Here is a 22,049-nt window from a genome sequence, read left to right as displayed (position 1 = left end):
TAGTGGGATTTACATTTGGCTTGGAATGGATAAAGGGATTGGCTCTGGCTCTGGGCTGAGGTTATTCACCCAACCTCAAGTGGGTAGAAAGGGGGGAGATGAGGTGGAGGAGGGATGCCGAGAACAGCTATTAAAGAAAAGATGTGGCAAATGGGGCTGTGGGTGGGACTGGTTTGTCTAAGTTTGGTAAATTGTGTAGGGATTGAAAATTCTCTTCCAGAATCTTTGTTTGGAACTTTTTGTAAGACTGATTCACTAAATGGGCACACACAAGGCAGAGCTGTATCAACTAGCACTGGTAAGTCAGAGCCTTAAAGAGGTAAAAAATGCAGAATGGGTAAGCTTTTCAGGAAACAAGACAGAAAAGCCTTCATTAGCACTGTGTGCTCAATATCAAAACATTAACAAGGAATGTGGGGCCCGTCCCAAACTGAATTGCAGGGATGACCTGTTGAATCCATTGCTGTTGTTTGTATCCAGGCGCAGATTTGTGTGATTATTGCTGGCTTGGGTGAAATTTATAACACAGTTTGTAAAAGCAGTAAAGTTATTGAAAATAATTAGAGTTGAAACTGACCCCCATCCTTATGCACGAAGCCAGTGTTGTCCTTTGTGGGAAATCACCACCCACGTCTTATCAGTGACTGTGACTGACAGTGACAGAGGTTCTATGCATGGGGCAGATATTCCACACTGTATGCTTCACAGTGAAAGTTCTGTCTCTGCCACTGTTGAAGCTCTAAGCTGTCTGACTTGCTGGCATATTATGAATACATTTGAAGGGGCATGGTCTAAAGCAGAACATCCATTGCAAGTGTGTCAATGCAGACAGCAACACAACCCCCTGTTATCAATCCAGATCCTCCACTAATGGAGTAGCTTTCACCATCTCTGGTGTGAGCTGGCTCTGACTGCCAACTGAACTTATATTTGAGTACAAATTTAGGCTAAATTTTTGTTAGTGCACATTTACACTCACTCACATGCATGTTAACCTGAACCTGCTTGTGAAACCATACTTCTCTGATCTTAAATGTCAGCCAGACAAATCAAAGGGCACATTCAGTTCAAGGATGCTTAAAACACAATATTAAGAAGAGAAGCAATTTTACAGTCATGTAATGTCTGAGGAAAGCAGTGTAAAATAATAGGTCTGGTAAATGTTAACTGCTGACCTTCCTTGCAGAGGCTGTGAAAGAAGTTTGGTATGTGACCTCAAATTTGACCCCTACAAGTCAAACTCTCAGGGTATTTTTCTCTGCCTCGGGAGCAGTCGGTCTGGCTTTCAAACATGCCGTATCTGGGTTGAAAGATCCAGCACACAGATTGCAGAAGGACTCTGGGCACAGGCTGTTCGGGGTTTCTACAGTGTGACTAGAGCTCTCACACCACAGCGAGGAACCTGCCTGTTGGGTGTAAAGGGTGGAGGGGTGGGGGTGGGGGTGGGGGGGCGAGCTGCTCTGCTGGGTTCTTCCCCCCACCCCACACGTCATGTGACGTTCTTGCTGAGCCTCTGTCACAGCGGCCACAGGGGCAAGTCCAGCATTCCAGTCATAGCTCTAAAGCTCCAAGGGAACGCCCCGTCGCCACAGGAAAGCACACCCAGGGTCTCCGGCAGCAGGGCTTGCTTCACACGGACGGGGTCCCTGGTGTGCTTCAGACCCTCCCGTTACGCGGGTGTGCGTGGGGCATCACAGGGACAGCTGATTCCAGGGCCAGATCCAACAAGCCCATAGTGTTACCTCCCAGTCAGAACCTGATTTAGACCCTAAACACCAGGTGAGGTGGCTGTTAACACTTCACATTAAGGTTACATTATTTAACATGAACTAATATATTAGTTATAATGAATAAATGATTAATTGATACATTTACAAAGCATATGTGTATTATATACACTATATGGCCAAAAGTATGTGGACACCTGACCATCACGCCTCTATGAGCTTATTGGACATCCCATTCCAAAATCATGGGCATTAATATGGAGTTGCACAAAGTGGAACCCCCCCCCCCATTCAGCTATAACAGCTTCTGCTCTTCTGGGAAGGCTTTCTGCAAGATTTTGGAGTGTCTGTGGGAATTTGTGCCCATTGAGCCAAAAAAGCATTTGTGAGGCCAGGCACTGATGTTGAACGATAAGGCCTGGCTCGCAATCGGCGTTCTAATTCATCCCAAAGGTGTTCAGTGGGGTTCAGTGGGGTCAGGGCTCTGTGCAGGCCACTGAAGTTCCTCCACACCAAACTCGTCAAACCATAGCCGTTTTCACATATGAACTCCTGATGGACCTGATTCTCTGGACATTGTCCGGAGTTGCCCTTTCACACATGTAGCACACAACAGGAGATTGTCCGCGTTAGAAATTTAGAAATCACCTATTGGAAACAGTCTGTTTGATTTAGGTGAGGGGCAGCGCCTGGGTAGAGCTTGCAGGAGGCAGGACATGACACAAAAAGTTCACTGCAGAAATCACAGTGGCTGTATTCGAAACCACCCACTGCATACTGTGTACTGCATACTACACAAGTATATAATGTATTCTGCATGCTATTTTTCAGTGTAGTACCCAGTATGCGACCATTAATCATTACATTTGTAGTGTGTTACATTGTCGCGTGAAATAATTGCGAGTTTAGAAACGTCCAGATTTCCTCATGGTATTTTCATGTCTTTATGGATGTTGCTTTGTGCACAGGGGCGCAGTCATGCTGGAGCAGGAAAGGGCCTTCCCCAAACTGTTGTCACAAAGTTGGAAGCATACAATTGTCTAAAATGTCTTTGTATGCTGCAGCATTAACGTTACCCTTCACTGGATCCAAGGGGCCTAGGCCAAACCCTGAAAAAACAGCCCCAGACCATTATCCTTCCTCCACCAAACTTTACAGTAGGCACTGTGCATTCTGGTAGGTAGTGCTGTCCTGGTATCTGCCAAACCCAGATTTGTCCATCAGACTGCCAGATAGTGAAGCGTGATTCATCACTCCAGAGAACACATTTCCATTGCTCCAGAGTCCAGTGGCGCCGTGCTTTGCACCGCTCCAGCCGTCGCTTGGCATTGTGCATAGTGATATTGGGCTTGTGTGCAGCTGCTTGGCCATGGAAACCCATTTCATGAAGCTCCCGACGCACAGTTCTTGTACTAATGTTGCAGCCAGAGACAGTTTGGAACTCTGTAGTAAGTGATTCAACAGAGGATAGGTGGTTTTTACATGCTACACGCTTCAGCGCCTGGTGGCCCCCCTCTGTAAGTTTGCGTGGTCTACCACTGTGTGGCTGAGCTGTTGTTGCTCCTAGACGCTTCAACTTGACAATAATAGCACTTACAGTTGACCGGGGAAGATCTAGCAGGGCAGAAATTTCGTGAACTGACTTGTGGCAAAGATGGCATCCTATGACAGTGCCACGTTTAAAGTCATTGAGCTCTCCAGTATGACTCATTCTACTTCCAAGGTTTGTCTATGGAGATTGCATGGCTATGTGCTTGATTTTATGCACCTGTTAACAGTCGGTGTGGCTAAAAACACCTGAACTCAACAATTAGGAGGGATGTTCACATTCTTTTGGCCATATAGTGTATACATATATTATAAATGCATATATATATATATATATTTATAAGACCCATCTATGCTTTGTAAATGTATTAATCATTTATGAGTCAACAAATATATAAACAAACGATTTATAAGAATGTTAATTTACATTTCGATTAAGAGACAAAATACTGCGTTGTATCACAGTGACAGTGTATGTTAGCTGATATGTGTGACATGTGAACTCCAACTTAAATACCTACTGAGCAAAGGCAAAAGATAGATTGCCGCTCTAGAAAACCGACAAGAAAATGTAACTGTGATGTAAATTGTCACCACTTCCAGTCTGAGAAACTTTGGTCAAACCAGTAAGAAACAACCAACATTTAAACCCTTAAGGCCATGCCAAGCATCACTACTGTGGCCAGATTACAATCATATTCAGAACAGTCAGAAAATTTGAGATGAGGGACATCTCATTACTTATGGACTGGCATACAATATCAGTTTCCACACTCATCATGCCAAAATAACCAGTATAGCAGGAAACATGCTGATCAAACAGAAAGGAGGTATATTGCATGCAACAGCAAGAACTTGTCCCCAGGGGATTTCAGAGTGGAAGATAAGCAGGGTAACATTTTATGAAACCCGACAGCGATGAGTGTAGACACCATAAACTACATGTTGAAAACACAATGAAAAAACAATGCAAAAATGCAGTCTTGCAGGATGCTGAATGTCAGTTTAATGTTCACATGTATGCTGCAGTCATTCATGAATATGCATACTGTACACATCTCATAATTTTCATTTACCTCGAAATGTATACTTTGAACTTCTTGATTGCCATTCACATGTTATGAGGATGTACACTGGTGAATAAAAGGAAACATTCGGGTAAGGTTTTCCCCTGAAACCCTTTCATCCAGCCCAAACATTCACCTGTTTTCATAAAAAGGAAAAAAAAAAAACCTTTCCTTACACCCTATTGTGTCGTGTGCCTTATTTGTATTGTGTTTATATAAATGTTCCACAGTGCGCTGTTGTTGCAGACCACCCACAATTTCGTTGTACCCCCACCGTGCAATGACAATAAAGTCTATTCTGAAGTCTATTCTGATTCTGAGCCTCCAGTGCCTGACCTTCATTGGCTGGGGATTTTCCATACTGATTTCCACATAATTTTTTTAGACTTTTCCATTGTTACATTTGAGTCATGAGGAAAAGGTGACCTTCCAATCAGTATATTTGATGTCACTGCGCAATCACAGCTCAGTCTCTTCCTGAATACATGCATTGTTGGACAAGCCCAAATCCTTATCAGATGATATTTTCTGAGATTAAAGTTACAGTTGACATGGAAACAAAACCTTGTAAAACAGAATGAGATATGAATTAAATAATCAAAAGCAACTGATATGTACTTACAGTAACACAATTTTTCTTGGAAGACAGACATTCAAATATTAGTTACCCCAAATAATTACATCAACCTTTTCTCTGCTTTAAGCAATACTGCATACAGACGCAAATATATTAATCATTTTGGTTTTTAGCCATTTACACTCATTTACAAAGGAATGTCTCACAGTGCCATTAGATTCTATAATACTGCATAGACATGTGCATCTGCCAACCAAGTAGAACAGACGAGGTGGCATTTTAGAGAGTCTTCAAATGAGATTATCTGTGCTCCAGCAGGGAGAGTCAGCGTGGCCCTCCGCGACAGGATCCAGTTCAGACTGGCTATCGAGTACCCAGTCCGTAATAGAATTTGGGGAAATTTAATTTGAAGGCATGCAGTGAGTGCAGCATGATCCTGGGGGCTGCTCTGTGAGGAATGCGGAGGGCGTGGCTCCCCCACGTGAGTCGCTGTTCTCAGACTCCCTGCTGGTGTGTTGTGCGGAGCAGGGAGGATGGCGACGCAAGCCATGGATGGATCAAACGGATCATCTCACTTCCCTTCTTTGTCTTTGAATCAGGTGAGATTTGTCATTTTTGATGAGAAGCCAGAATCACCTTTGTGATATTAGGGGTTGAATTAATCGTTTTTTTTTTAAAGACAGCCTAGAACCAGTCTGACCTCTGAGGTGAATTCCCCATCAGATGGAGGGGTAACACTGACTGGTAACTGCAGGGCTGTCTGCGAAGGGGAGCTCATTAGAATAGACTACATTCCCCAGAGATGCTGCCAGCTGTATCAACTGGAATGGAATTATGGGAAATGGAACTCATGAAAGCTTTGACATGAAAACTCAAGGCAGAAGGTGACTCAAGCACAGATCTGGGGTCATATTTCCCCACCTCAATTCTATCCTTAACCATTATAATCTGAACAGCAGAGCTGATCCTAGATCAGCACATGAAACGTTTGTGAAGGAATACTGAGGTCCATAACTACATGGACTTTCTCAATGTCCAACACTGAGCGAAATAGTGAAATACTGATTTATCCTTGTAATCCAACATGCTACCGTACCTACTACCACATTTGTACCCTCAGAATTTAATGTCCTGGAACATTTCTACAAAACATTTCCTAACTGTATATACAATTCGTAAAATGCATTAAAACCACTCTCAGCATCTTCTAACTTTTTACATAAACGCCCTTTTTTAACGATGAGAGAGATGCATTTGTTTAGTGTCATGAAGCTTCAGTAACTAATGCACTTAACTACGGTTAATGATCCAGCACAGCGTGCGGCATAGTGAATGAGTCATGCACAAAGAGAGGCCCCGCATCAGGCAGGAAAACTCTGACCTCCTGAGCTGAAGGTTAAAGAGAAGACTACCGCAAACAATCCCCCCTCCCCAAGGAGGGACACAGTTACCCATAAGGTCTGCAGCATCTCCCCCTGTGACTGAGGCACTGAAATCCACCACAAACCCTGTCTATCAGGCTCAAAGCTCAAGCTCAAAGTGGAACTGCTTTGCAATACAGCCCATGCTCTTCCATATATTGCTGAATTACATTTTGTGCTACAATTTATTTTCATTATTACTATTGTGGAGAGTATACTGAGTAAATGACAGATATAGTCCCCAGACATGCAGCCAGTGAAAGGCATATTCATTCAGATACAAGATTTATCTATCCATAAGGAATTACATAGTCTACATATATGTGCTCTACATGGTATTTCCACCATTTACTGATGGTGGAGACTCCTGAATATAGCTCTGAGGTTTTAATACCATTTTCGACTGGCATTAAATTACATTAAATATACATATGAAGATGCAGACATAAATATCTATTCAAAAAGAAATAGTCCACTGTGTCCATATGCAAGACGGTAGCCAGGACACAGTGTCATGCTAAGAAATGGCTTGGGAAAGTATCCAGCAGCTCCACCAACCAGAAGGGTTCTCCTTCACCCGGATTAACTGAGAGAAACTGATGGGATTTAACAGTGTCGCAATGGTGATGCCTTTTCATTCAGGCCCCTGTTTACAGCTCCTTGCTAAAGCATCTTCCCTCACGAGTCACACGCACGCATAATGTGATGCCACACTCCAGCGAAATACTCCACTGAGCTGTCTCCTGGGAGCTTCTTACAGACTGACTTATAAAGCCTGGCCTTGGAGGGGACATTCTGCTCTTAAAAAAAACCCGCAAAATTACATATCTGCCTTAATGTACACCATCAAGCGTAGTCCGCAACAGTACATTAAAGACATGCTAGTGTAGTTTTCTTTTTAGATATCCGTTTGGCTAAAAAACCAATCAACTACTTCAGGCAGCTTGGCAAAAGAGACCCAGAGATTTGTAAAATTGCATAGGGAGTAAATGGATAACTAAAACTTTTCATTACACCACACTTACAGTTATAAACTGTTCAAATTAAGAACATTTACAATAAAAATTAAGTTAGAATACTTCTAAAAAAATTTTTAAAAAGGCTAAAAAACAACAACACTGCTGGCATCATGAGGCAACACCACAATTAATACTCCATAGCAGAGGTCTAACAATCAAGGCATCTGGGACATTTTAAAAGCTTTGGTTTTTGGAAAGAGAGTGGAAGGCTGTCTGTTCTCTGTGCAAGGCTTAACCATTCCCAGCCCTCCAAGATTTAAAGGCCGGGAGAGGAACTCCCTGCCAGCACTGAGAATGATGTTTATCTCCCCCACACTGCGGGGAGGGGGGGGCTCACAGGAGATGGGATGGTGACGTCACCCTGGTCCCAGAGCCAGTCCTCTGCTTGCAGTCCATGTGAGCCACGGCCGGATCGGTCATGGCCCTGGGGATGCCCCTGGCCTGCCGCGGAGGGGTCGGGGGCGGGAAGGAGGGGGATTGCAGGATGTCCGCGTACCTCTGGCTAGGCTTGGTCTCCCGCTGGAGCACCCTGCTCAGGAGGGGCTTCAGAAGGCCTATGGTGAGCTGCCCGCCACGGGCCTGGAAGGGGCTGGCATCTGGCGTGGGCGAGGGGAGGCTTTTCAGCACAATGTTCAGGATGCTGGTCACTGTCAGGTCGTCAGGGCACAGGGTCCACAGCAGGTCCAGGTACGAGTCCAGGTCACGGTGCTGGGAGACCTCGCAGAGCAGGGCAGTGAAGATCTCCTTGTTGAGCAGGGGGCTCTGCCGGCAGAACCTCTCCGCCACCTGGGTGACCCGCCCCCACTGCTGCAGGTCAATCAGGATGCGCAGGGCCTGCATGATGGCATTGGGTCTCTGGCTGCCCAGCAGCAGCTCCACCTCCAAGTCCCGGAACTCGCTACCCTCCGGGAGGGCCGAGAGCGCCCGCTTGTACAGGGGCGCGCTCTCTGGGCTCTCCTTCGCCCCGTAGCCCCAGGGTGAGGAGGCGCCTGCCTGCTGCTGCTGCTGGGCCAGCTCCACAAACCTGGGCAGCCAGCTGGGCTGGAAGCGGAACACCAAGCGACAGACCAGCTCAAAGACAGGCACTGCCATGTTGGCAGGGGCAGAGGTGTGGTCCCGCTGCCTGCCCGCCCCGGGGCACTGGGCAGGGGCTGGGACAGGGCTCAGCACCACCTTCCACACCTCTGGGGGGGTCCTGGAGTAGAGGGAGCCGTCACCATTGGCCCCGAGCTGCAGCACTGCCTGAAGCGCCCGCCACGCTTGGGAGGGGAACGCGGTGAAGATGGTGTTCAGGTAGAGGACGCTCTCCCGGTCCACCTCCGAGCCCAGCAGCCGACCTACCTCCTTGTGCACCAGGCTCTCGCAGTGCCCCTCCAGGTCCTTCTCTGAGGCCCCCACTACGGAGGCCTTCAGCTCCTCCAGGGCCACCAAGCTCTTCAGCTCGGTGTCCAGCGAGCTCAACAGCTTGGCGTGGCCCCCGGCCTCCTGGCCCTGCTCGCCTACCCTGCGGCCGCTCAGGTAGTCCCCCAGGATGGACGACAGCGCAATGGGGGCCTGGAACATGCCTCCGCTCTTCAGCTTCTCCACCGTCAGCTGGTTGCCGCTCAGGCTTCTCTGCTGGTAGTACTTGCAGGCCTCTTCAAAGATGGCCTCCATCAGCAGGGCGCCAGGCTGGAGGCGCTCGGGCTGTCCAGACGGCCTAGACCTGGAGACGGGCCCGTCGCCCTCTCTGACCACAAACAGCCCAGCCTCCGACAGCAGATACGGGACGCCCCTGTCGCCATGGTTCACAAAGAGGACCCCCTCCCTCTTAAGCGGGATCCTCTGGAGCTCCAGGCCACAGCGGACATCAACTAGATACAGGGTCCTCTCTGCGGCGAGGGCCAGCACGTCACCGTAAACAGCCATGCTGGTGTGTGCCACGCTGCCCCCGATGGCTGAGCAGTCATCCGCCAGCTTGTAGACCTGCCGCAGGACGCCGTCCTTCTGCAGCAGGGCCACCCAGCCGGAGCTGAGGAAGAGCAGGAGCCCGCCGCACCCTGAGGGGGCGAAGGCCCAAATCTCTGGGGGGCTGATGACCGACAGCATGCCAATGCAGTCCACCATCAGCTTTTTGAAGTCGGACTCCTTGCACATTAGGGAGGGTTTCCTCAGGATGGCCCCCCTGCAGGCACTGTTGACCGTAACTGTTCCATGCTCTGGTGACCAGCTGAGGAAGACTTTAGAGATGGTGTTGAGGGAATTATCCTTTACATCTGGCACCAGGTAAACACTGTCCCCTGAGGCAATGACCCTGTAACAGGGATTGTTGTGCAAAGTGATCTTCACTCCTCCCAAACAGACACCTCCCTCCTCGACCTCATAGGCACGCTTGCATATACAGTACCTGAGGCTGTTACGAGTTGCATTAACGACTGAGGAGCTTTCCGACGGGGGTCTCTCCTCGCACCAGACAATGAAACCGGCGCTCGCACAAACAGAAACAACTTTCGCTGTCGGACTGTTGCACAGATCCGATGCCTGCAGGAAATGCCAGCCGCCTCGGCGCTCCCAGTATTTCCAGAATTCGGCTTTGCCGTTTTCGAATACCACCGTCAGCACGGCGGAACCACCGCCGTCCCTGCTGCTGCAGTCCAAGTAAACAACATCCGAAACGGGTGCAGTCCTGGTCAAGCCCAATTCCAGCGGTTTTTGGCTTTGTATCAACTGAAACCTCTGATATTTATCAAAAGTCATCAGACCCGTCTTTGGTGTACGAAGAATGGCATGAATGTGCTGCCCGTCCGGACTAATCCGAATGTCAGACAGACAGTTCTTCCGATGAACATTTGAATGGTTCTGTTTTAAAAACTCACTTAAATCTCTACCTTGGGTAAAATCGCCAAAATCTGTCACGTGCTCCAGAGCAAGTCGCTTCATGTTTACAAAAGCGAAAGGGACAGCACCAGGTAAAAACGGGGTATAAAAAACTCCCCAACAAGCAGGAAAAAGATCTGAGATCCGAGTGTGGCTTCACCGTATCTTCAGTCCGGTGAGAACACAGCGCTGGCATTCCATGCTGTATCCAAATGTTCTCTTGTCCACTCTCTGCAAAAGCGCTATTCCCTTTGGGAGCTAGCTTCTTAGCTACCTAGCTAGCCATATTTCATATTCATTTTTTTGTCTGAAGCTAGCTAACTAGCTTGCCAGGTACCCATCTCCCGTTCATCTCCTTACATCACGAGTTTGTCAATTTCCGGATACTAATGAGTTTTTTTTTAACCACGGAGGAGGAGACGAAACGGAGGGCGTATATGTTGTCACAGATTCTCCAATGCTTTAGAGGTAATCAACTCCAATACGTTTCTGTTTAAAGTTGCCTCCAGTCAAACCCAGAGAGGAGCGAATTGCGCTTGCTTTTCCAGCTGCCTAAGTAGCAGAGAAGAAGTGCTTCCGAAGAACATTTGACATAGAAACATTTGCAGCTGTGAAGAGTATATGCCAGTGTACAATCTGACGCGGTAAAGTCTAATTTTGACAAAAATGACAAAATGGTAAAAACACTTAGTCTTCGGACGTTTACAAGTCATTAAAAGAAGTACAGTTCACAGTACACTGCAAGAGGCAAATATCGCATCACAGATCCAATAATCTTATACATACAGATAGTAAAACCGCAGAGAACAACACTGTGTCTCCATTCACACTGCTGAAGATAGAAGTGAATTTGTGTAGTGTGTGTCGTATCCTTTACACGATCTTTGGTCTAATGTCTAAGCCAGTGCACATTTCCGTCCTTCTAATATGATGTATTCGAAAGCAGCTATCAATGAAACACAGCAGCGCATGCCGGCTGAGTTGAGTGACTGAGCTTTTTTTCTCTCAAAGGACGTTAGCTTTTGATTGCTTTCTAGAAAGCTGCCTATGATTTTAGCATACGTGAACCTTACACATTGATTAAAACGTTTATACCTATAACTTGAACGAACTTTACTGTGGTTGGTAGATGTTGATGAATTTAAACTATTCGTTAGCAAATGGTCAGGATGCGGGAGGACACGTGGGAAAGATTGCCGAATCCCTTGAAATTCGTAACCTGGATGGACTTGGAATTCATCGTGATAGGTAGCTACATGATAGACAACCACATTGACATTTGTTTCATTAAGTGCTGGAAAGAGAGTGCAATATTCATTTTTAACCTTCAAAGAAAGTCATTGAAAAATTCCTCCGATTTGAGTAAATTGTAGTTATTAATCTGTTTCTCAATGAGCTAATCACACTACAAATCACAAACTAATACCTTTGATGCACCAAATACAATTATTATTATTATTATTATTATTATTATTATTATTATTATTACTGCTCTTTGCAAAGAGTCTTGTCAATATTGCTTTAGAACTGATCATTTACTCACTGAAGGAACAAATAATGCACCCTTCTCTTTTTCATTTCTGCAGGCCAACAAACACATGCCTCTAGATTTTCTGAAAAGTAATTAACAAGGGCCTGAGGTCATGCCAGTCTTAAAAAAAGTCAAAACATCTGAAATCCAGACTTGTGATACCAATAATTTAATCATTTGGTGAAATGTGAATAGAAAGGCCTGTTTTGTTCAGAGGCCTGTCACTTTTTGGCATCCTGTCAGGGTCTGATGGGGGAGAACACAACTGTCAGTGAGATGGAGGGGAAAGATATCATTTTTCTGTGTGATGGATGTTTAAAACAGGTTATATATATAAAAACAGGACAAAATTATGAGTTAATGGCGATGGATTGCAATTAAAAGCTAAAGGGAGGGAAAGTCTGCACCTGCATCAGTGATGTTTGTAAGGGAAGAATGTCATAGGTTCTTGAACATAGCCTGCATCACAATACACTTGTGCAAAGAAAATCTTGATAAATTCATGATAACGCTGAACACACCCTGGTGCAAGGTGTGTGTGTGTGTGTGTGTGTTGATTTATTGGTTTATTTATTTATTGCTGATTGTAGGAGAGGCATAGTCAGAAAAGTCATGTAGCACATACCCGATGTCAGAGCTTGCGCACTGGGACATCGACGTGCGCATGACAATACACAAGAAGCCCAACCGTTATTCAGTTCACAGCCTCCCACTAAATGTGGGTGCAATAATCGCCTAATATGGCTCAAATCCTTTCAAGGAAATCAGTTTACCGCATATCACGGTAATCAGCGATCGTTTTCAAATCAGAATCACCTGGCTGGAATTTTCTCCTCACTCTGGGAGTTTAGAATTTGACGTGAAGTGAGAGGGACTGACAGCAATTTACGAAAGAAAACCAGGTTGTTTGAGTCTCATTACTGACTCATATATAATGTATACCGTGCTCCTCGGCTGCAGCTGCTTGCTGTCTAACGTTATGAAGGGTGATTTGCTTGGGAGGTCGAACACGTCAAATGATTTTATTGAGGAATACACTCAGAGTTTGAGAGATATTTTTTGACAAGACGTAGTGAGGAGATGTCGACAGCCCGATATTCTCATAAACGTTCATTTTTTTCAGACCTGTTTAAACACAAACGATCACGGATTACTGTTCTGTGTCAACATTACAAAAAACATTATTAATGTCATGAGATCTCATGGATCAATCATTAACTTTTTGAGGTTAAACATTTGCAACTATGTTTTGAACATTTCATGACAAAAACGTCACTGGGTTAATCAATAGCTCCGTGTTTCTGGCTCATAGCCTGGAGTCAGTCACTCAGGAGAGAAAAGTTACTGTATATTGTCTTCAGTTAAATTATATAGGCCTAGCTATCTGGAGCGTTCTTCATTACATTGTAATATTTTTATTATTCTAATATCAACATAAATGTCGTGTTGTAAGTTAACCAAACAATATCATAGCCTACTAATGTCGCTTATCTGGCAGCATCAGATTGGAATGATACACGTAGATATGATTGTGGGGTTCCGTTTTTTTCTTTTTGTTAATGCAGTATATTCCACTTAAAGAGCGTATTTAGCGTTGTTCACATTCGACACATTCAGTTACGGTTAGGGCTTGCTTAGCTAATTCAGATAAAGTGCCTTGTGGAATAAAATGATATTATATGGAAAACAGTGCGAACTGGGATGTGAACCCGTAAACATGCGGACTGAAATCCAGCAGAGACTGACTTTGAGCCACGCCCGTGCTTTACCAGGTGGACGTGGGTACTGATTGGCTGCTCCACAGCCTAGTCACGTAATGTTCACCGTCTCTCTGCAAGTGTTTTTAAACCCTAGCACAAGAGCAGAAAAAATACACAGTTCATCATCTCACAGACTGTCCATTTGCCAATAGTTAATCCTAAAATGAAACACCTCTACATTGTGTAATATGGAAAATTGCGAGCGCAATAGAAGTCACCAATCATTACCCATGTGACTTATTTAATAAGGTGGTTGAAATGAGGACTTTCCGAGCAAGATGGAGATCGATTGTTAGTGCAGCGGTTATTTTCGGTTTGGACATTTGAGATAGGCTATCTATAGCGTAGTTCCTCTTTGTACTGAGCAGTTTTTTTTAATACTCTTATCTATCGACTTTTCCCTCTGTAGAAGGCAGGCCTGTGTTCAATACTGTGATCTGTCAAGCTCTTTTCATAAGAGCAGACCTCGGCTCGTGATTCGCATCAGTTGTTTTTTCGTTGCATCGTAGGGGCTGAGAGTCACGTCTTTTCGCTCACTGTCTGTCGCGGGTGAAAACTGAGTAACTGGGGGAAAGCTGTAGTCCCTGTGTGAAGATGCGGTGAGTTTAGGTGAAGGTCAAAGGCATAGTCTAAAAGGCTTGCTTTGCATACAGGGCTTGCCAAAAGACTGCCGAATCACGAACGTGTTGCCGGTATTGCCCAGCTGAGGGCAGCAACGAGCCAGCGATTTCGCAATCTGATTATTATTTCCACCCCAACCACTGTCTTTTAGCAGCACGGTGGTGGGGGTGTTAAGAGAAAAAAAACGTGTTTGTGAATGAAAGGAGCAACTAAGAACATATTCAGCAGCTTTTTGACAAAGAGACAGGGAACTGGGGAAGTTTAGCAGGGCTGACATTCACCAGAGCTAAAGATCACAGCCACTTCAGAGGAAGTGGGTTCTGACATTTTCTGTCAGGCATGTTATCTGTGCACAAGCACCCTGGAGCATTGCTGGAGCTTGTCAAATTATGACAGCAGGATATGTCGTATATCAGGTAGCTTAAGGTAAGCTTTAGGTAGCTTAAGCTTCAATAGATATCCAGCTGTACAAATGGATGATATAGAAAAAAGCGATATATATAAGTTGCTCTGGACAAAGGTGTATTCTAGGAATATACTTGGTGTATACTAGGTGTATACTTAATTACACTCGTTTTAATCTTTTATGCAATCCCTATATTTTTTGAAATTGCTTATTGTACATTAGGCTAGTCTGATGGTGACAACCACTGCACCTGTGTAGAAACCCTGATGTGAGATGAATGCAATACTCCTGTACACTAGAGTGCAGCTAACAACTATTTTTCACACTGAAAGTCACCCAGTGCACTCCAGCAGAGTGGTTGCTCATTGGAGGATAGCTGATTGGCTGATGTCACCAGATTAACTCTCAGGCGCCTGACTAATTGCAGGTTGCCTGAGAGTTGTGAGATGTGCAAACCCTGGCCGAGCTACCCCCCCAACACACACACACAGAGCCACAAATCTGTATCAAGGCTGCTGTGGGCTTATGAACATAATCACCTCATGATGATGAGCTGGAATCAAACCAGGGCCATAGAGCTCAGCTTGCACCTGAAGCCTTAATCAAGGGTGCAAATGTATTTTTAAAAATGGACACAACTCTGCAGTATTAGCAGCCAGCAATCTACAGTATAAACAAGAGAGACAGACCACTTACCTTGATTTAATAATTATCCAGAACCCATTTCAGATTGGTTAGCACAATTAGCAAGCATGCCAGTTTAAAAAGGATCCCCCATTAGGAGCTCTAGGAGCTGATTATTTTCCACTTGATTGCATCTAATGTAGCTGCTATGCCTCCATGCACTGCACATGAAATCATTTTAGTCATACTAAAAAAGGTTTATAATCAAGCTAATAACCAATCTCCTATCGGTGTTATAATCAAAATGATTTATTGTAACAAAGTCTCTTTGTTGTAAGTAAAATTATTATATGCGAAATTGCACAAAGCTAAAGCTACTTCATTAGTCTCAGTCAAAGGAAGAATGAATCAGTAGCTGATGGGTGATCCTTACAAAAATGAAGGAGCCTGCCAATCAAAGAAACAGGTGCAGTGTTTAGGTACTGTCTCTGCCTCTGTGTCTCACTGGTTGCTACTGGCCTGCACCTGCCTCTCTGATCCCTCTACTGCTTCACAAGCGTTCCTCTGCCTCCATTTCATCTCCAGTTATATAAGCCTGTGCACCCTGCTTCACACAATTCTCCAGGAGATCAGATCAACATGCCGAAGGACAATAACAAAAGTGAGCTCCATGTAAAGGTGAAACTCATTGTGGTCAGAGATTTTTCACGCTTGATGCACACCTCCAGGGGGGTAGGGTATCTCAGCACATTGCAAATGATAGACATCCTATGTGCATCACAGTGTGTTGTGGGGCTGCCAGGGAAACAGTTGAAGTTGTGGGTTCATTACATTACATTATTGTCATTTAACAGAGCATCTTACAGGGGTTACAATTTTATCCATTTGTACACCTGGATATTTCCTGAGGTAATTTTGGGTAAAATAACTTGCCCAAAGGGGCAACAGCAGTGTCCCAGTGGGGAGTTGAACCAGCAACCCTTCAGTGATAAGCCCTGTTCTTAACAATGATGCCACACTGCAGCTCATGAACCCATATCCCCTCATCCAGGCAGCTGTGAAAAATTACACCCCAATCAACATTCATCTCTAACTCTGACTTATAATGAAATGCAAGTGCTGCTATTTTCCGGTCCAAACGCAATGTTTTCATTCATAGTTGGTGATCACTGAACTTGTTAAATGAGTCCTTCATGTTTGTTGAATGGAAAAGAAAGTAACACTATCATTTTGTTTTGCATATAGGTTTACTTTGATAGCATGTTAAACTGGCTGGCCTATAGTTTCCTGGATTCATACAATCCCTCTCTTTGTATATTGGTAGGAACCTGCCTTGTTTCATGCACAGAGAAAAATACTCTGACTGTACCAAATTGTGTCACATTGAATTAGTTCAGCTAAAAAACCTGAGGATAAAATGCTGAAAATCCTCGATCTGCTTCCTTAATTACATTAACTGTGTGAGCCCTCTAGAATCTCATCACTGAATTGGGAATTAATCCATGACGCTATATTCCTTCAGGCTAGATAGCTTTGAAGAAAAACTGAACATCAGTTCAGCTCCATGTTATCATGTGTCATGCTCAAAGTCAACTTTATGTACCTTTCTCCACCAATGAGATTAATCTTTGATTATCCGTACAATGTATGCTGTAGTCAGATGGCTGTCAGTTGGTGTAGGGCAGCAGTGTGGTGTAGAGGTAGAAGCAAGTTTCACACAACACAAAGTTTTCTGGCTCAATTTCTTGGTGGACCACTGCTCTTGTACCCTCACTCAAGGTGCGTAACCCAAATTTCCCTAATAAACATCCAGCTGTATAATTGGAAAACATCTAAAAATCACACACTATGCAGATCACTCTGGATAAGAGTGCCTGCTAAGCTACTGCAATTAATTAAATGTAATGGCACAAGACAGAGGCATTTTACCATGCAGCTTCACTTATTAGCACATGTGATGCTAGGACCTGTGTGATCTGCCACTGAAAAAGCTACAGTACACTGGTGGTTTGGGCTTGAGCGAGCTTGATGTTGCTCTGCTCCTCTGAGGGGTACACAAGCACTTGATGGTTTACGCCGCTTGTGTGGTTTAGCAATCAGACACAGTCGTGTCAGATAAAAGGGATGTTCTTCTTGGTTACAGCCTGCTGCTGTAGGAAAGGCCTTTTTGGGGGTAAAGTGTGTGTATATGTGCACCTTGAACCTGTCCACTGAGGATCACTCACCCTGAGCTCAAAGTGACTGCCTGTGGCAATATGCACCACCTAGTACTCCTGTGTCACATCCCTCTGCTAGCCAGCACAACAGGCATTCAAATAAGCCTCCATCCTCTTCCTCATGGCTATCCGACAACATCAGTGAGGTCCCTCTCTCTTCAGCTATGTCACCACAATATACTTGCAACAGTTGCCCTACTGATAATCACTGAAAGGAGGCTGCAGGTTTGAGTCCCATGGAACTGTGCTCACCCTTTGGCAGTCTTGAGGCTAAGCCTCAATTGCTTCAGTAAATACTGTATCCAGCTGCATGAAGTGATAACATGTAAAACGTAGCCTATGTTTCCGTGGTTACGGCTGGCCCACTAAAGAAATGAAGAAAGTAACTTAACTGAGCCAAGGCAGGCGGAGGGAGTTCTGCTGTGAAGAGTTGTGTTTGTTCGGGGAGAAATGGTAAGGGTGATACCTCAGGCTACTACAGGAAGAGCAGGGCTGGTCGGAGGGAGTCACTCGTTAGAAATGGTGATATAAATCACCGTTCTTAGAGATATGTGCAATCGTTTCTTTCAGCAGATTTCATTAAACTTGAAACATTCCGGTTCCTTTTCTTGTTCCTTTTCTCACGAGGACATTTTTTTTCACCGGGATCCTATCCCCGTGTGAAAATGATGACCCGTCTGTTTACAGGAATTATGACCGTGACAAACAACCGCCGCGCTGCTTTTAATTCTCCGGGTTATGTCCAGCTGAAGCTGTTACTTGCTCAAAATTTTGAGAGGATAGTGGGACTCGTTTTACAGAGAACCAGCCCCTTCCCTGGTGTCCCCACTTTTCATCGCCCGCGCCTGCCACTCTCATGTATCCTTAATGAAGATTTAAATTTCATGTTATTTTTAGATCCTGAAAAGAGGCATCGCATCGCCGCGTGTGTGTGATGTCGTAACAAGTCGGAGGGGAAAGTATCGCCCCCCCCCCCCCCCCACACTCCCTCGACTTCCCCGCCCAGCTTTCCGAGGGCAAAATTTTTGAAGATGGGTGCTTTGAAGAGTAAATATTTTTCAAAGAGATTTGATTATTAGATTTGAATGCAGATTTAAGTAGCGTTTCATCAGTCTTGCATGTGGGGTAATGGATTTGAAGCTGATCCACAACAGACGGCTGGCCCTGGGGGTTGCAGGCAAAGAAAAGATGAAATGGAATTTTCCCTGCTTGTTAGAGAAAGAGGGTGAGAGACAAAGAAGGAAAGAAAGCAAGCAAGAAAGAAAGGGTGCAGTCCCTTTGTTACAACATCATTATAGTCATTTTTTTTTATCTTTGAATAATTGATTTTGATTAGCTTATCTAGGAAAGATCAAAGCTTATCTTGTACCGGAAAACCAACTGGCCCCACAACTCTGACCCCAGATCTCTGCATGCCTGGCTGACATCTCTAGAGGGATGGCCTCCAACCACCTCAAGCTTAACCTGGACAAGGCCGATCTGCTGTTCACCCTGGCCAAGCCCTCTCCTCTTCAAGAGCTCTCAGTTACTGTTGACGGCACCACAGTAACCTCTCCACATCGGTGAAGAGCCTGTGTGTCACCCTTGACAACAGGCTGGACTCCTCCTCTTCAACATCAGGAGGATTCGCCCTTTTTTGACCACCTACTCCACCCAGCTGCTTGTCCAGGCCACCGTGCTCTCCCGCCTGGACTACTGCAATGCCCTCCTTGCACGCCTGCCAGCCTGCACCATTCAGCCGCTGCAGCTCATCCAAATCGCAGCTGCTAGGCTGATCTACAATCTCCAAAAGTTCTCCCGCGTCACCCCATTACTGAGATCCCTCCACTGGCTCCCGGTCACAGCCAGGATCCGCTTCAAAACCTTGACTCTCACCTTTTCTGCTGCAAGAAAGACTGCCTCGACCTACCTCCAGGACCTCATCCTACCCTACGCACCCACTCGACAACTTCACTCTGCTACATCCAGACACCTCGCTCCTCCCACCAATAGAACGAAGGGCCCACCTCCTCGCAATGTTGTTTCTCCATCATTGCCCCCCCAGTGGTGGAATGAACTTCCCACCCCCCCTGAGAACATCTCCTTCACTCCAACCCTTCAGATGTGGGCTGAAGACAAACCTCTTCAGACTCTATGTGGACTGACACCCTTGCCATTTAACCTTGTAAATCTATGATTCTTGGCTGTACATGAAGCACTATCTCTGACCTTGTATTTGAAGCACGTTTTTGCCTAGGTAGTATAGCGTCACTTCATTGTCCCAGTGACTGTATTTGATATATGTAACCTTAGATCAGATTAGTTCTGAGTTCTGACTCGCTACAACGACCTTGTGCTCAGCTTCAGCACTCTCTGCATTGTATGACCTGTACACATCCTGCCCTTGTGCCTGTTTACCTACTATATGCACTTTTGTACATTGCTTTGGATAAAAGCGTCTGCTAAATGAATAAATGTAAATGTAAATGTTATGTTGTGTGCTCAATGAAATGAAATGAAACATATAAATCCAAAGTTACATATTAAATATATTTCCATTACATTTACATTTATTCATTTGGCAGATGCTTTTATCCAAAGCAACTTACAAATGAGGTAGAGTACAACACAAGCATCAAACCATACGGAGTCAACAATATTAGAAACACTGCATTATTAGGTTTCAATGGTTGTCCAGGCAAGGTACAAGCTAGCGGATAAAGCTAACGAGTGCGTTAAACCATTAGATTACTTTTTTTGAGACATGAGAAGTTCCTTTATGGGTTGTGTTTCAAGTACTCAGGTGAGAGCGGAAGAGCTGTGTCTTCAGATGCTTCTTGAAGACAGAGAGGGACTCAGCAGAATGGATGGAGTGTGGAAGTTAATTCCACCATTGAGAGACAATGGCGGAGAAGGTCCAGGATAGTGATTTTACACCGTGATGCAACGGAACCACCAGACACGGAACGGAACCACCAGCTACGTTTTGTAGCAGAGCGTAGCTGTTGGGAGGGAACACAGGCTTGCAGTTGTGAGTTCAGGTAGGTAGGTGCAGTTTTGTTGGTTGCCCTGTACGTAAGCATCAAGGTCTTGAACATGAGGCGGGAAGCTACAGGGAGCCAGTGGAGCGAGACCAAGAAAGGTGTAACATGACAGGAGTAAATATATACTCATAAATGGGCACAGTTCTTGAGTGACAGTGTGTGGTATTAAAGTGTTTTAGAGATGGCCGTAAATTTTGTCATGACCTATTGCAGCATACATGCCTGTTTCCAGCTTGGAAGCTTACCTGCTTCCTGTCACTTTGGATTTTGTAACGTTACCTCCCCTAGAGGGCGCTGAAACTCCACTTCTTCAGACATCCAGTTTGTATCACCAGCCTCTTGTTGCTAACATGTATGGAACCTTGAAGATAATTAACAATCACATACTTCAAAGGAAATTAGATTGTTTTGAAAGTAATGATGAAATTCCTGAGATCTATTTCTGAAAGGCCATGCCAAGCATGAACATAGATATAAAGTGGGTGGGAAAGAGAGACTAAGGCATGTGCATCCATTAACGATATGACTCACCAGTTCACTGAGCTCACCAGTTAGACCACATTTTACAGGCTCCTGCTGGTAGAACATGAATCTCAAAAAGTGTAAAACATAAAGTTTTGTTGAAATGTCCTCATTATGTATATGAACAGAGTATTTAATTGCTTTTTCCATCATACTAAGTAGTCATTTTCTTCGTCATACTCAGTAATCACTTCCTGAGTTATACTCAGTAATAACTTTCTCAGTCACCGTTAGTACTCATGTTCTCAGTCATACATTAATCGCTTTCTCAGTCACACTTAGTACTCATGTTCTCAGTCATACTCACTTCATACTCACGTTGAAATCACTTTCTCATTCATACTCAGTAATCACTTTCTCCAGCATACCCCTCTTTAATGGAATACTGCCTTGCATTGTTAAAGAGGCTGGAATGATCTAATAAAGGTTACACTGAAAGGAAATGTATGCTCTCAGGTCAGGTGTTAAACTGTGTTAAATTTACTGCACTATTTGGCAAGAAAGTTGTCTGATGTGATATATGTATTCTCTCAATAGAAGACAAGTACAAGTACTGCCCTGAAAGCAGTCATTGTGCAATCATTTTTGCAGTTTTATTGAGAATGTGTTTTGGATCTAAGGCTGTCTTTCTTTGAGAGAGTGTGGAGAATTTCACTGAATAGGCTTATAATGTAAGATGAGATGTGACAACAATATTCCCTTGTTTCTTGACAGGGAAGGCTGTAATCTTATTAAATTTTTTTTACAACTGAACACTAGGACACGAGAATGCAAAAGTCTTAAGTCTGACATGAGGATTGTGGGTGTTGGCTTTGATGTTACACTTTTTATAAAACCGTACTGAGTAGGAGTTAGCTGGCTCACCAAGATCAGTCAAGCTGCCCATTCCAGCCACGAGGACAGCAAACACCAACTCCCTTTTTAGCATCGAGTGGTTGTGTGTCTCAGCAACTTCTAAACCCTTAAGACTTTTTTTCAAATGACATATTTCATGAGTTATCACATTATTAATTGAACTTGTTGCCCTTGGCACAGAATGTGAAGCATAAAAAGGACTTGGTTTGCATGGATTTTTCCATCTTAGCTACAGTTCCTTGTTTCTCCACCAGTAGGCAGCGTGTTCTTTGCTGA

The 22,049-nt window shown here is 44.7% G+C and overlaps 1 protein-coding gene across 1 annotated transcript; it reads right to left on the bottom strand.

The window, feature by feature from the left end:
• Window positions 1–7,578: 7,578 nt before the first annotated feature.
• LOC118790437 (Hermansky-Pudlak syndrome 6 protein) lies at window positions 7,579–10,278 on the bottom strand. Its single transcript, XM_036547349.1, has one exon. It carries the CDS (start codon window positions 10,276–10,278, stop codon window positions 7,693–7,695), a length of 2,586 nt encoding a protein of 861 aa, XP_036403242.1. The 3' UTR covers window positions 7,579–7,692.
• Between the last annotated feature and the right edge of the window lie 11,771 nt (window positions 10,279–22,049).

The sequence above is a fragment of the Megalops cyprinoides genome, chromosome 15 (genome assembly GCF_013368585.1).
Source record: "Megalops cyprinoides isolate fMegCyp1 chromosome 15, fMegCyp1.pri, whole genome shotgun sequence".
Lineage (NCBI taxonomy): Eukaryota > Metazoa > Chordata > Actinopteri > Elopiformes > Megalopidae > Megalops > Megalops cyprinoides.
Note: the sequence above shows the minus strand (reverse complement) of the source record. Positions and strands in the feature narration are given on the sequence as shown.